This window comes from Cuculus canorus, chromosome 8 (genome assembly GCF_017976375.1).
Source record: "Cuculus canorus isolate bCucCan1 chromosome 8, bCucCan1.pri, whole genome shotgun sequence".
NCBI classification, from domain to species: domain Eukaryota; kingdom Metazoa; phylum Chordata; class Aves; order Cuculiformes; family Cuculidae; genus Cuculus; species Cuculus canorus.
Genome location: NC_071408.1, coordinates 19,282,968 through 19,295,393, shown reverse-complemented (window position 1 = coordinate 19,295,393; position 12,426 = coordinate 19,282,968). Strand labels below are relative to the sequence as shown.

Here is a 12,426-nt window from a genome sequence, read left to right as displayed (position 1 = left end):
GGTGCAGGAGCTCAGCCCTCTGGAAACACTAAATTATAGAGCCAAGACATGTCAATTTGACAAATTTGTCCTGTCACACAGGGGTAGGATGTGGCGAATAGATCATTTATACATGTCATTTGGAAAGAAAACACTGATTATTTCAGGTGAACGGGATCGATCTGCGGAATGCCAGCCATGAAGAAGCAATCACTGCGCTGAGACAGACACCCCAGAAGGTGCAGTTGGTTGTTTATAGAGATGAAGCGCATTATAAAGATGAAGAAAACTTGGAGATTTTCTATGTAGATATACAAAAGAAAACGGGCCGAGGACTAGGGCTCAGCATAGCTGGAAAACGGTAAGAACATCTCTCAGACTGGACTGCTCTTCAAATGAGAAATATTTTGCTTTTTGCCATATGAGCAGCTGTAGCCATTAAATGGAATACGAAATAAAGGAAAGACTCTGTAAGAAACAAAATTTTGGATCTAAATATCTTTAAGGATGCCATGGGGTTGTGGTCCTGGCTCCTTCATCAGACCGACAGTGCACCTCTGTAGGAAAGGCTGCAGCTTCCCCAGGGAGCTCCCGGCGTGTGGTGCAGGGTGGGTGTCCTGCTCTAAGGGAGCGGGGCCAAGTGAACACATGCAGAACTGGGATCTTGCTGTTCTGGTGGCTTCATCGTAGCTGTGGATCAGGGCTTGGAAGCCCTAGCTGTGGCTTTTTTGATTTTGAAATGGGGAAAGAAACCTTCCTATTTCCAAATACCAGGATATGCCTCTGAAAATGGATTTGTGAGTTAGGTCTAGCTTCTAATCGGGTTCAAAGGGACCAGTGTCAGTGGAAGGTAACAGTTTGAGGTAGACCCAAATCCTGAATGATATCAAAGTGACTGCAGAACACTACAGACAGCAGTTCTGTGAGTATAGAGCATAATCTGAGACACTCTGGTGGGCAACAGCTGCTTAATAAAATGTGACTTTTTACATTTTTATATTTCTAAACCATCACTATTAGATCATGCGAACCCACACTGATAGATTTAATCTTTCATTGCTGGAAGAGATTTACAGCATGACACTAGTGAGCACTTGTTCAGTGTTGTGCCTAAAAGTCATATGTTTGCTCTTCTGTATTGCCAAAAAAAATCTATTTTCTCCATTACAAATCATCATCATGTCATTATCCCAACTGCGTATGGTCAGTAAAGTTTCTGCAGCAGTTTTTTACAAGAGCGGAGATGTTTAACCCAGGTGTTGTGAGCAGATTGCAGGTTGGGTAATTAATTTAGCTTATGTAAATTACCCTACAGATGGTAATTGCAGTCTCCGGCCCTCCCACATTTGCTTCTGTGCAAAACTTTCTGCACTATTGTTAAGTGCTTTGCTTATGGGGGATTTCCACCTTACAGGTAGCCCAGTGAAACGATACCCTGGTATGATTCAGGCTGTGAAATACTGTGTCCTTCAGGTTGATACCAAGCACCAAATCCTGGCATTGCCGCTAGCATCAGCTCACACCATAGCAGGGCCCAGGAGCTGAGCCCACAGAGGGGTCCTGCAGCCTGTGGGAAGGGAGTCCCCTGTGAGGAGGCTGGAGCTGATAAATAAATACATTACCCTTGCCTGCGTGGCCTCCTGGTCTTGCAGGCTTCACTGCAAGCGGACAGCCACAAAGCTGGATTTTCTCCTGCGTAATTCACGTGAAAACTAGTCTGTTTTCTGCAGACTTCTCCCTGCTCTTCTGTTGGGAGCCTCCAGGCTTTTAGAAAAGAAACTGAGCTGAACCTTTAGGGGAGATAAAGAAAAAGAAATCTGAGGCTGCATAATTCATATCAGGCACATCAGGACACAGTCATAGACTGATCTTTGGCTTTTTCTTCATACAAGTGGTATTTTTCATTAATCATTATGGATCATACAGTTAGAACTAATGGTTCAAGGGGAAAGACAGCATTGAATATAACAGAACATGGCTTGATTTTAAAACTCCTAGATTGTTTTGCATTCAAACAGTTGAATGAGGTGTAAAACTAGTTCTTCTCCTGCTCACAGGTTTCTTTTAATGTCTCTTAAATGCAAGTAATCTAAATTGGTCTTCCAAAGAATATCGAATATTGTAATTAGCCATATGCTTCTTGCATTGTTAGAAATGGAAGTGGAGTGTTTATCTCTGACATTGTTAAAGGAGGAGCTGCAGACCTAGATGGAAGATTAATTCAAGGAGATCAAATTTTGTCTGTAAATGGAGAGGATATGAGAAATGCCTCACAAGAGACTGTTGCCACTATACTTAAGGTGAGTACATAATACATTTTAAGATATTGAATTGCAGTTACTGACACTATGCAAGGTAATTATCCTGAAGTGCTGTTTACACAAGCGGAGGACAGCTCGAACTGATTACCAAGGCAGGAATTCAATCTGAAATAACTTTGGGAGATGCATTTAAAATCACTTCTTTGTATATATTTAGAAATGAGATTATGTGAAGTGTGAAAACAAAGACACATGTAGTATTTAGACATTTACTTGAAAATGCAACTGTGCATTTCATACGTTAGAAAAGTATTTTGAAGCCTGAGAGTCAAACAAATCAGTACTGAAATAAAATGCCTTTGGCTTTGCTGTACTAACCTGCAGCTATATAAGGAGAGCTTAAATCCAGTTCTGCACCGTTTTCTGTCTTACAGGACTGACTAAAATACTCTGAAGTTGTACAGTGTGGCAGAAGTGGCCTTTTTCCATTGAAAAACTCAGTGCTGCTTGAGTCTGAGGAGAGGGCAGGGGATGGCCTGGCTGTAGGTGCCTGATGTTAGCCCCTCTGTACAGCTCCTGGCCCTGACAGCCTGTATCAAAGCTGAGAGGATGGGTAGGAGTGATGCTCTGGACCCATTTCTATTCAAAGCTTCATCTGGGGGCAAGGGCTTTTTCCCTGCTCTCACCACTAGTGTTTCTGCGTATGATTTCTTTCATTCTTGAAAGGGAAAACTAATTATTTCCTTGCGTTTTCCATTTGGGTTGGTACTTGGCCAAAAGTTTACCTATCTAAGAATTGAAAATCGACAATATGAGGGTATATTATGAAATTGAATCCATAGGTGTTAACTTCACCCTGTTCTGCGGCATTTTTCCTTTGAAGTGTTTTTCATGAGTATTGTTTTTGGCAAATGTCTGTTAAAGAGTTGAGGGCTTTTTGTTATTTTAACTGAGTCATTTGCCATGCACGGTTTCCCAGTTGGAAGATTCAGAGTGACTTCAGCAACCAGGATAAACCTTCAGGGTAAACCTAAATCCGGGGACAGGAACTTTTTGTATTGTCTGAATACAAATGTTGATATTTTGAGCATTCCTTGTGGTTTTCTTTATGGAGATGTAGTGCTGAATATAAACATAATTTTCTTTAGGAGAGCATGAAATATTATATGTCTTTTTAAATGTTGTGCATTGGGGTTTTTTTCCAAGTGTGCCCAAGGCCTGGTACATCTTGAGCTTGGGAGATTGCGAGCTGGATCATGGCTATCATCACGGAAAACATCCCAAAACAGTCAGGTTGGTGACAGATTCATGTGTGTAAAAGGGAGCTGTGAAGGGCAAAGCATGGAGATGGTGCACTGTCATGCACTTGAAGCTCAGTCCTTCCACGGGTACTTAGTGCTTGAGTGTGTGTAACAAAATAATTTATGGCAATGACTTTCTGTGCTGAACTGCAATGTAAATGTCATGCTGGAATGCTGATTAAGTAGAACTAGTTACTGTATTTTTTTTAAGGAATGTCTTCCTGAGACGCACCAAAAATATCTAATATCATTCTCAAATGATGATGGCCAGAAATTTTTTTAGACCTACAAATATGCTGAATGTATTTTTTGTAGCTGTCTTGTCCATCAAGTGAGTTAATGAAACTGAACTGTATCTCTGCCTATCTTATGGCAGAACCACATGAGAGCTGCTTTGTTCTCAAAGAAAACACAGAGCAATTTCCTGCTTCACTTGCTTTTTACCTGAAGCGAAGACAACAATTCATTTTTCAATCCATGCAGGGCTTTTCCCCTCTCCCTGTGCCGTGCAAATAGCTCAGACACTGATAATGTTAGTGTTAAAGTCCGTATACTACAAGGGAGAAAAGATGGCAAAGATGACTTGGATAACTTTCTAAAATGGATTTTCCTTCCAAAGACTGACTGCTTTGCTATGATGTTTAAGTTGCCAGTGTCCCCAAAAGAGAGGCTGCAGCAGTGCTATTGCTATGGAGGATTTGGGGCCCTCTCTGCCCAGAGGCAGCTGCCGGGGACCCAGGGGATGTTTCCTACGTTATCTGTGCACCTCCCTCGCACACTCGTGCGCAAGTAGGCTGAAGAGGCTCCACACTGGTGGGATCCAGCGTAGCTGCCACAGCTACTAAAAGAAGGGCTTGGGTTTGGAAATAGAAAGGAAGAGCCGTAGGAGGCTTTGAGGGGAAGTAAGTTAAAGCAGGAATGCTTTTAAGGTCAGTAAGAGGGGAGGCTTGTCTTTGATGTCGTACATGAACATAAACATCATTTTTGGCACCTTTTTTGGGTGCTCTCAAAAAAGGTGCCAAAATCGTAGTTGTGGGGTGTGTTTACTTAACTTTCTGAAGGCCAGCAGTGATCCAGCCTGCCGTCTTTGTGGATGGAGGTGTCAGGAAGGGCTAGAGTCCATAGCCATGCGGGAAGAGCCAGGCTAAGCCTAGCTTCAAAAATGACTAAATATCATGGAATCATAGAGTAGCTTGGCTTGGAAGGGATATTAAAGATCATCCAGTTCTACCCCCCTGCCATGGGCAGGAACACCTCCCCACTGGACTGGGCTACCCAAAGCCCCATCCAACCTGGCCTTGAATACCTCCAGGGATGGGGCAGCCACAGCCTCCCTGGGAACCTGTGCCAGTGCCTCACCACTCTCATGGTGAAGAAATTCTTCCTAATGTCTAGTCTAGATCTGCCTCTCTCCAGTTTATACCCGTATACCTAGCATGTTATTCTGCAAACAAATATCGTTGGAGAAACACTTGTGGTGCATACAGCAGGCAAAGAAAAACAGGGGCAAACAGTACCGATTGCATTAACGATAGTGGTCTTAAGTCTTACTTTTTTTGCTCATAGTGTCAACAGCCAACCTGAGAAGAGGAATGTAATCAAAAAGCGGCGGTTAAAAATTATCGTCCCTAGTTTTACTATGCAAAACACAGCTGAAAGGGAAGCAAACACGACAGTATTTAGCATGAGTCTATGTAGAAAATCAGATCAAACAACATCATCCCCCTTTCTTTGTGGTGTAAGAGGTTTTTGCAGGAAGCTGGTTATTTCTATATTTCTTTTAATTCAAGAAATCTTAGTTGCTGTTCTTAATGCAGTCACCTGAGAGCCTTCCTCCCACAACTCCTAAGTGACTTGATGATTTTGAAAACTGAATAAATGTTTGTCAGTGAAACTATTCCAAGAGTTATAAAAGTCTTGGCAGATAATACAGCAAATTGGCTTGAATGATTTGCACAACTGCAAGCAATGTTTTATAGAAGCTGCTGGCCAAGAGTATCCACAACTTTTGTCCTCTCTTGGCTTTTCTCCTTGGTCCATTGCATACCTTTAACAGTAGAAATATAAGCCTTGTGGACAGTGATTTCTTTCATGCACATTGCAAATTATATTAACTGACCCATGGGAATTGGCAACTAGAGGTGGAAATTGTGCTCTGTCTGTTGTTCATCGCTGACAGCTGCACACTGGTCAGTTAGGATAAATGCTGCCAGAGCTTTTGATTCACCGCCTAATACATTTAGAGGAGGAAGGCTCTGCTGTGGGTTGAGTAGCATAGACCAGATCTTCGTTTTGTATAAGGCAGCTTAGTTGTAGCAATCTGGTCCTTGGTGAAACCTGCTGTTCAGATGCACTTCCTAAATTGAAGGTGATGTATCTTCGAGGAGCAGAGTCTGAAGATAAAGCCAGATATGGAGATAGGGAAAGGAGGGCTGGAACTGGATGGTCAAGAATGGATGTTAATGTGCATGAGCGGCTATCTTCAAAGGCTCTCCATTTTGTCACCTGGCATGTTCCTCTGGAAACAAGAGTAGGTTCTTGGTCAAATGAAAAGAGTAAGGTCACTTACAGGACCTTGTAATCGGATGATGTAGTGAGCTAAAATAACAAAGCCTGTAGGTTACTGCTGCATAACGAGTTGTGTGTAAATGTTATCCCCCCCTTGTGGGGAGTGTGTTATGTATTTTGCTGGGTGCCTCGTGCACGCGTGTTGTATGATGAGGTGCCTGCATGGTGCATTGTGGGGAAGATTCTCATAAGCTTTAGTAGAAACCATCATCTCCCCTCTCCTCGGGTTTGGAGAGACACGGGGAATAAGTAGAAGAAGAGGTTAATCCTGCTTCCTTATTACCTTTGCAGCAGACCTGTTCAGTGTACGCGTTAGGTGTGCACATAATGGGGCAGTGTGCAGTTGTGTAGCATTAGGTGTGTCTACAACTTAGGGACAGGTTTTGGTAGGTTCCCGCTTTAGAAGTGAACTTGGAGGGGTTTGCACTTGTGTGGCCACTGTGGAATTTCCAGTCTGGTTGGCACAAAGCACAGCTGCACCCATATGTTGCAGAAACTGATTTAAAGTTAACATTTGGGTTTCACTCACAGCTTTTGATTTGTTTTTAATTTCAGGCAAGCCAACAGAGTGCCCATAGCCACTTCCACCCTGCGCTTGCTCCAGTGCTCTCTACCTTACAGAATTTTGTCAGCACGAAAAGATCTTCAGATGTGTCTCAGAGAAACTCAGGTATAATCTGGTTGGCTGTCAGAATAGTTATGTTTTATTTGCTTTATATTTGTGCTGATTTAAAAGCAAAACTGAACTTGGTTTTCTGACTCAGCCTTCCAGAAGATGTACCGTTGTTATTTTAAGACCCAAATGCTTTCCAGCAGACAACATTATTTTTATGTCTGCTTGTAGAGTAATGGTTCGTCTGTTTTATATGCAGAGTTCCTGCACCCTGCTACTCCCCAACACCCTTGGCAGAGGCTTAGCACAGACGAGGCACGTTTCTCATGTTAGAAACAGTTTTCTCAAGGAATAAAGCTGCCACCACTCTTGAGTGTCTAAAAGGGTGTTTTATAATGAGAAAGTCACAATACCCAGCTTGCAGTTTGCAGGTTTAGCAAGTGGTAAATCTACAACCTTCAGTGGCTTGTGAGAGCCTGTGCATTTGTGTGCTCAGACCTGTGTCAGAAGTTGGTAATCTTTGCTAACATCTGACTGTGGGCAGAAGTTGGAGACGTTTCTTCTGGCAGTTCGCGTGTACTGGAGGAGGTATGTGGGTTTTTGGGCAGCTTTCGTTGTTCCAGTTTGAAGGGCCCTGCAGCACTGAGAGTGCATGTCTGTACAACCTGATTTGACATCCCTGGGACTGGCCTTCCCATTGCCACAGACCTTGCTGCGCCCAGTGATCCTGCCTTGGGTACTTGGGGCAGATATCTGCACCAGCACACGTGCATGGCAGTGAGAAATACTGGTATGTGTTGTTAAGAATCATTAACTTTTGAAAGAGACTACTTCTGCCTGCCTTCTGAAATGTTCTTAAAATAATTTAATTAAAAGAATTCAGTGTTGGTATAGCAGAGCCCAGGACCTGACTACACCATCAGCTTGTTAGGCTATTAAGTCCCAGTTCAAATGACTTTTTCTTTCTTTCTTTCTTTCTTTCTTTCTTTCTTTCTTTCTTTCTTTCTTTCTTTCTTTCTTTCTTTCTTTCTTTCTTTCTTTCTTTCTTTCTTTCTTTCTTTCTTTCTTTCTTTCTTTCTTTCTTTCTTTCTTTCTTTCTTTCTTTCTTTCTTTCTTTCTTTCTTTCTTTCTTTCTTTCCTTCTTTCTTTCTTTCCTTCTTTCTTTCCTTCTTTCCTTCCTTCCTTCCTTCCTTCCTTCCTTCCTTCCTTCCTTCCTTCCTTCCTTCCTTCCTTCCTTCCTTCCTTCCTTCCTTCCTTCCTTCCTCCCTCCCTCCCTCCCTCCCTCCCTCCCTCCCTCCCTCCCTCCCTCCCTTCCTCCCTTCCTCCCTTCCTCCCTTCCTTCCTTCCTTCCTTCCTTCCTTCCTTCCTTCCTTCCTTCCTTCCTTCTCTTTTGAGTTCTTTCAAATGTCCTGTGGATTGATAGATGCCAGCCAGACTTCCTGGCTATCTATTGTTTCCTAGTACAGCAGAAATTTGAAGAGGAAATCAATGGAATCTCAACTGTCTCAGACTAGCCATGTGCCCTACCCCTTTGTGGAAGGGACACTGTGATTTATGAATAATAAGCCAATCTTTAATTGAGTGAAATGCACAATAGGGCTTTTCTTCAGGCCGGCAGAGTGCTGCTATTCAATAGACTGCAGTGCACTACAATGGGCATCACAGTGGCATCCGTCAGCCTGAGTGATTAGAACCGTATTCATCTCTGGGTAGACAGAAATCCTGTCCTCCTCACGTGAGCAGCACTGCCTGGTTTGGCACAGGAAGAAGGCTCCGCTTTGGACTGGTGATAACTCTGACTAGGCAGCAAGGGACCATTGTCACCTGACAGTGTTATCTCTTAATTATATTATCTCTTAATTACAGAACCTAATTGTTTGTTTCTTTATTAGTAGGAGCAGATATGGGCCCAAGGACTGTGGAGATAACAAGGGTCAGTGAGTTATTTTCTATCAATTGAAAAAGCTGACACCTTTAACTGAAGTTATTAATTTCTCTAATGTTTCTCAGAAGTGAAATTGCATTATTTATGTTTGCAATAGGTTGTTGTACATATGCATGTGTGAGGATGCACGTGTCTCTCAAACCTATTTTCTCCCTGTTCCATAAATCAAATGAGTCAGTTATAGCTTTAACTTGAACATTGACCTCTACAAGTTACTCCATTTGCAAATTTTGTTTTATTTTAGGGACCAAATGATGCACTTGGTATCAGTATAGCAGGAGGGAAGGGAAGTCCATTAGGAGATATTCCCATCTTCATTGCTATGATTCAAGCCAGTGGTGTGGCTGCACGTACCCAAAGACTGAGAGTGAGTAAAGGGGTCATCTCAATACTTCATATTTCGTTCGTCTGCCGTGTTTCCCACAGAAAAGGAGCCTCAAACACTTCTCTTTATGCTTTGATAATGTCTCAGGTTATTCTGTCTCTTAAACCACCAATAAACACACACACCCCTCCCCAAAAAAACCTACCCCAAACTTAGAATCACAGAATGGTTTGCATTGGAAGGACATTCACGATCAACCAGTTCCAACTCATCTGCAATGGGTAGGCACACCTTCCTCTAGGTCAGGTTGCTTGAAGCCTCATCCAGCCTGGCCCTCCAAGGATGGGGCACCCAAGACTTCTCTGGGCAACCTGTTCCAGTGCCTCACCACCCTCACATTCAGAAATTTCTTTTGCCCCTTCTTTTCTCTTTTTGATTATATTTTATCTTGGGATAAGAGTAATGGTTGCCAACATGGAAAAGTGATATTAAAAGAAAGAACATAAATATGTTTGCAGTGGTCTTTGAATGTATATGTTCATCCAGACCCAGGGAAGGCAGCAATAGGCTGTCTGGAAACTGCAGGTGTTTTGAGGACTGCAGACTGAGCATCATTTAGTGCTCGTTTAGCTCCAGTAGAAACCAGATCAGAAGTTAGTTGTTTGATCTTAAGGCCCTTATAAAGACATGCCAAAAGTAAAGTGCTTGTATCAGACCCAGGGGATATGTGGGTTTCCAGGAATGACCATGGTGAACACTTCCGGTTTTGGAGAGAGTTTAAAGAAAACAACTTATTATGCAGATGCATAGCATTGTTTTGGCCCATGAGATTCATTAGTACACACTGCTATGTTCATGCCATGTCTCTAATAGAATTACACAATAGCACAAAGTGCCAGAGTCAAGATCATTTTTATGTATAAGAAGACAAAATCATCGAGGTTAATTAGATTAATATCGGAAATGGCTCTGTTCTTATACTGCATTCAGCATGTGCGTACATAGTCTGTAAGAATATGAACTTGTCAGCACATCTGGACACAAATAAATCCTTTCTGGATGGGAGAACAGTGAAAATCTCACTTAGTGCTTGCAAATGGAAATAGTAAAACACAACCCATCTTTTGTTTCTCTGATCACATTGTTATATTTAAAAAATCCGTATTGTACTTGCTCTGAAGAATGGTAAATGATCAGTAGCAATGCAGAATGCTCACAAAAGGGATCTTGCAAAAGAGAAGCATGACTGTACGGTGCCAAGTTCACAAGGAATTTTAAGCATTCTTAATTTTAATTTTCCCTAATGCTAGTAATTTTCCATTACTGTTGTACTTTTAGGTTGGAGATCGGATTGTCAGTATTAATGGGCAACCTTTGGATGGGCTGTCTCATGCAGATGCAGTTAATCTACTAAAGAATGCTTATGGGAGCATTATCCTGCAGGTATGGTGATAAAATGAACATGCAGCTGCATGAGGGTAGATAAATGGCATTCAGGAGAAAAAAAAAAAAACCCTAAGCATCACTGGCAGAAGGCATCACAGAATTGCAGGGTGCTCGCTGATGGGAATTACACAGAATGAAAGCAAGAAATAATTTTCATTAAAAAATTCTTTATTGCCACTCATACAGGCTGTGAGCATGATTATATGAAAGCGTAACAAAGAGAACAAAATAACTTGTTGCTACACATGATAAATCAACAAGCTTCCAATTTTTTTTTCCTTTAATTTGACGTTAACTAGGAACAAGAAAGTACGTGCATGTGTGTGCATAGGTGTGCATGCATGTAACTAGACTGTGACCAAACTGCCCACAGTGTTAATTTCCTTGTTCTTGAAAGGAGGAGAAGACAGAAATGCTAGCAGAATTTAGTAAAAATGATAGCATCATCATTAAGACAGTGCTACCTAGAACCGATTTTTCTGCAGGTAGTGGATAACAACACTTGAGAGAAAAGAGGCTTATCACCACTGTGTTATACACTAACTAAAAAAAGACACCTTCTGCCACTTTGATTCTAATTGCTGCTTGCCAATATATTCATCTTTAGTTTATTTTTATGTTTACACAAAAAATGGGAAAGGTACTTGCCAGAGAGAATTCAAAATACTACTCATTTGCAGAATTGTAACAATTGGAAAACAAGCTTAAGACATACCACTAAAATCTACTCTCATTTTCTTTATCATCACGGCATATTGAATTGGAACACATCTTGAGAGATTTTTGCAAGCTTCTTGTTTGCATTTCAACACAAATGTGACTATAAAAAATCATGGAGGAAGGAAATGAAATTATAATAAGTGTAGTTTTAAACTTGCTTATTCTTTGTTTTGTCTGTGTGTGAACTGCTGACCCTGGTAAGTGATGAGCCAGTTCCAGAGCAGATGGTGTATTTGTGTAGGTCCATTGAAGTCAAAGAAATACACAGATATGCACCAGCTGAGGATTTTCTGTTAAATTATAGTTATCGTATTGTTACTAACATTGAGTAATTTCACTTTTCATGTCGACAGTATTCCCTGAATAGAAAATGAAAGCTTGCTGCAGAACCCAAAATTGCTAATCTTGAAAGCTGTAATACAGCGTATTCCACCTCATCATGTATTTAAAAATATTCCCGATGGAGCATGCTGTCACTTGGTCGCTCACATAAACAAAGAGGTTCCTCTAGACCTGTCTTTGGGTTTGTCAGTTGGCCATTTTTCTTCCACATTTTTGCTGGATAACTTAAAATGGGGTTAGTACTTTTTACAGATGGTACAGGTTTATTCTGATAGAATAGACTCTATTTTCCTCTATTAAAAAATCTGTTATGTGAAGGCAGGATGCTGTATTTTAATACTGGCAGGGAGCAGTGTGGAAGCCCTGCTGTAAGCATGGTGATATGGTTACCTTACATGTTATAACTGCAGGTACTTCTCAATCACTGGATTGCTTTTTTTATACTAAAATAATCTAAATAGAATAATCCTATCGCTGTGATAATCATGACTGATGTGTCATTAAGTAATTCTATTTATTATCAGGTTAGACCACTTCATGGCAAACTGCTTTGAAAGGTCAGATAATTGCATTCAGTGGTGTGGAAAGGCCTATTATCAGTATGTCCTGGGAAGGATGGTAAAGGAGTTTGCAAATGCTGTTTGCAAATGAGAGATTAGGGTCTCAGGGGAACAATCATCCCTTTCGGCTGTTTTGATGCTTTGGTTTAATTTAATTTCTTTTCTGCAGGTGTAGTAATGAGATAAGGGGAAGCTTTTTTACAAGGTTGTTGAACTCTGATACGTTCTTACTGCCAACTGAAGATTTTTGAATATAGATTTATTTTGCCCTTATTTTGTTTAACAACAAAATATGACAAATACTGGCTGGCACTCTTTCCCTAGTGCAACAGGAAGGAAAACTTAACGGTGTCTTTGGTGGCTGAG

General features: G+C 41.3%; 1 protein-coding gene across 6 annotated transcripts in view; it reads left to right on the top strand.

Annotated features, from left to right (window-relative positions):
* Positions 1-12,426, top strand: part of PATJ (PATJ crumbs cell polarity complex component) — a 158,313-nt gene that overhangs the window by 138,103 nt on the left and 7,784 nt on the right. For 4 of the 6 annotated variants that reach the window (XM_054072365.1, XM_054072366.1, XM_054072362.1 and 1 more), the window contains exons 36-42: positions 147-340; positions 2,132-2,279; positions 3,447-3,533; positions 6,665-6,779; positions 8,615-8,655; positions 8,912-9,034; positions 10,331-10,435. In XM_054072365.1, coding sequence (XP_053928340.1) covers positions 147-340; positions 2,132-2,279; positions 3,447-3,533; positions 6,665-6,779; positions 8,615-8,655; positions 8,912-9,034; positions 10,331-10,435 — 813 coding nt within the window. The remainder of the gene's footprint in view (positions 1-146; positions 341-2,131; positions 2,280-3,446; positions 3,534-6,664; positions 6,780-8,614; positions 8,656-8,911; positions 9,035-10,330; positions 10,436-12,426) is intronic. The other 2 variants (XM_054072367.1, XM_054072364.1) reach the window with 1 other exon arrangement.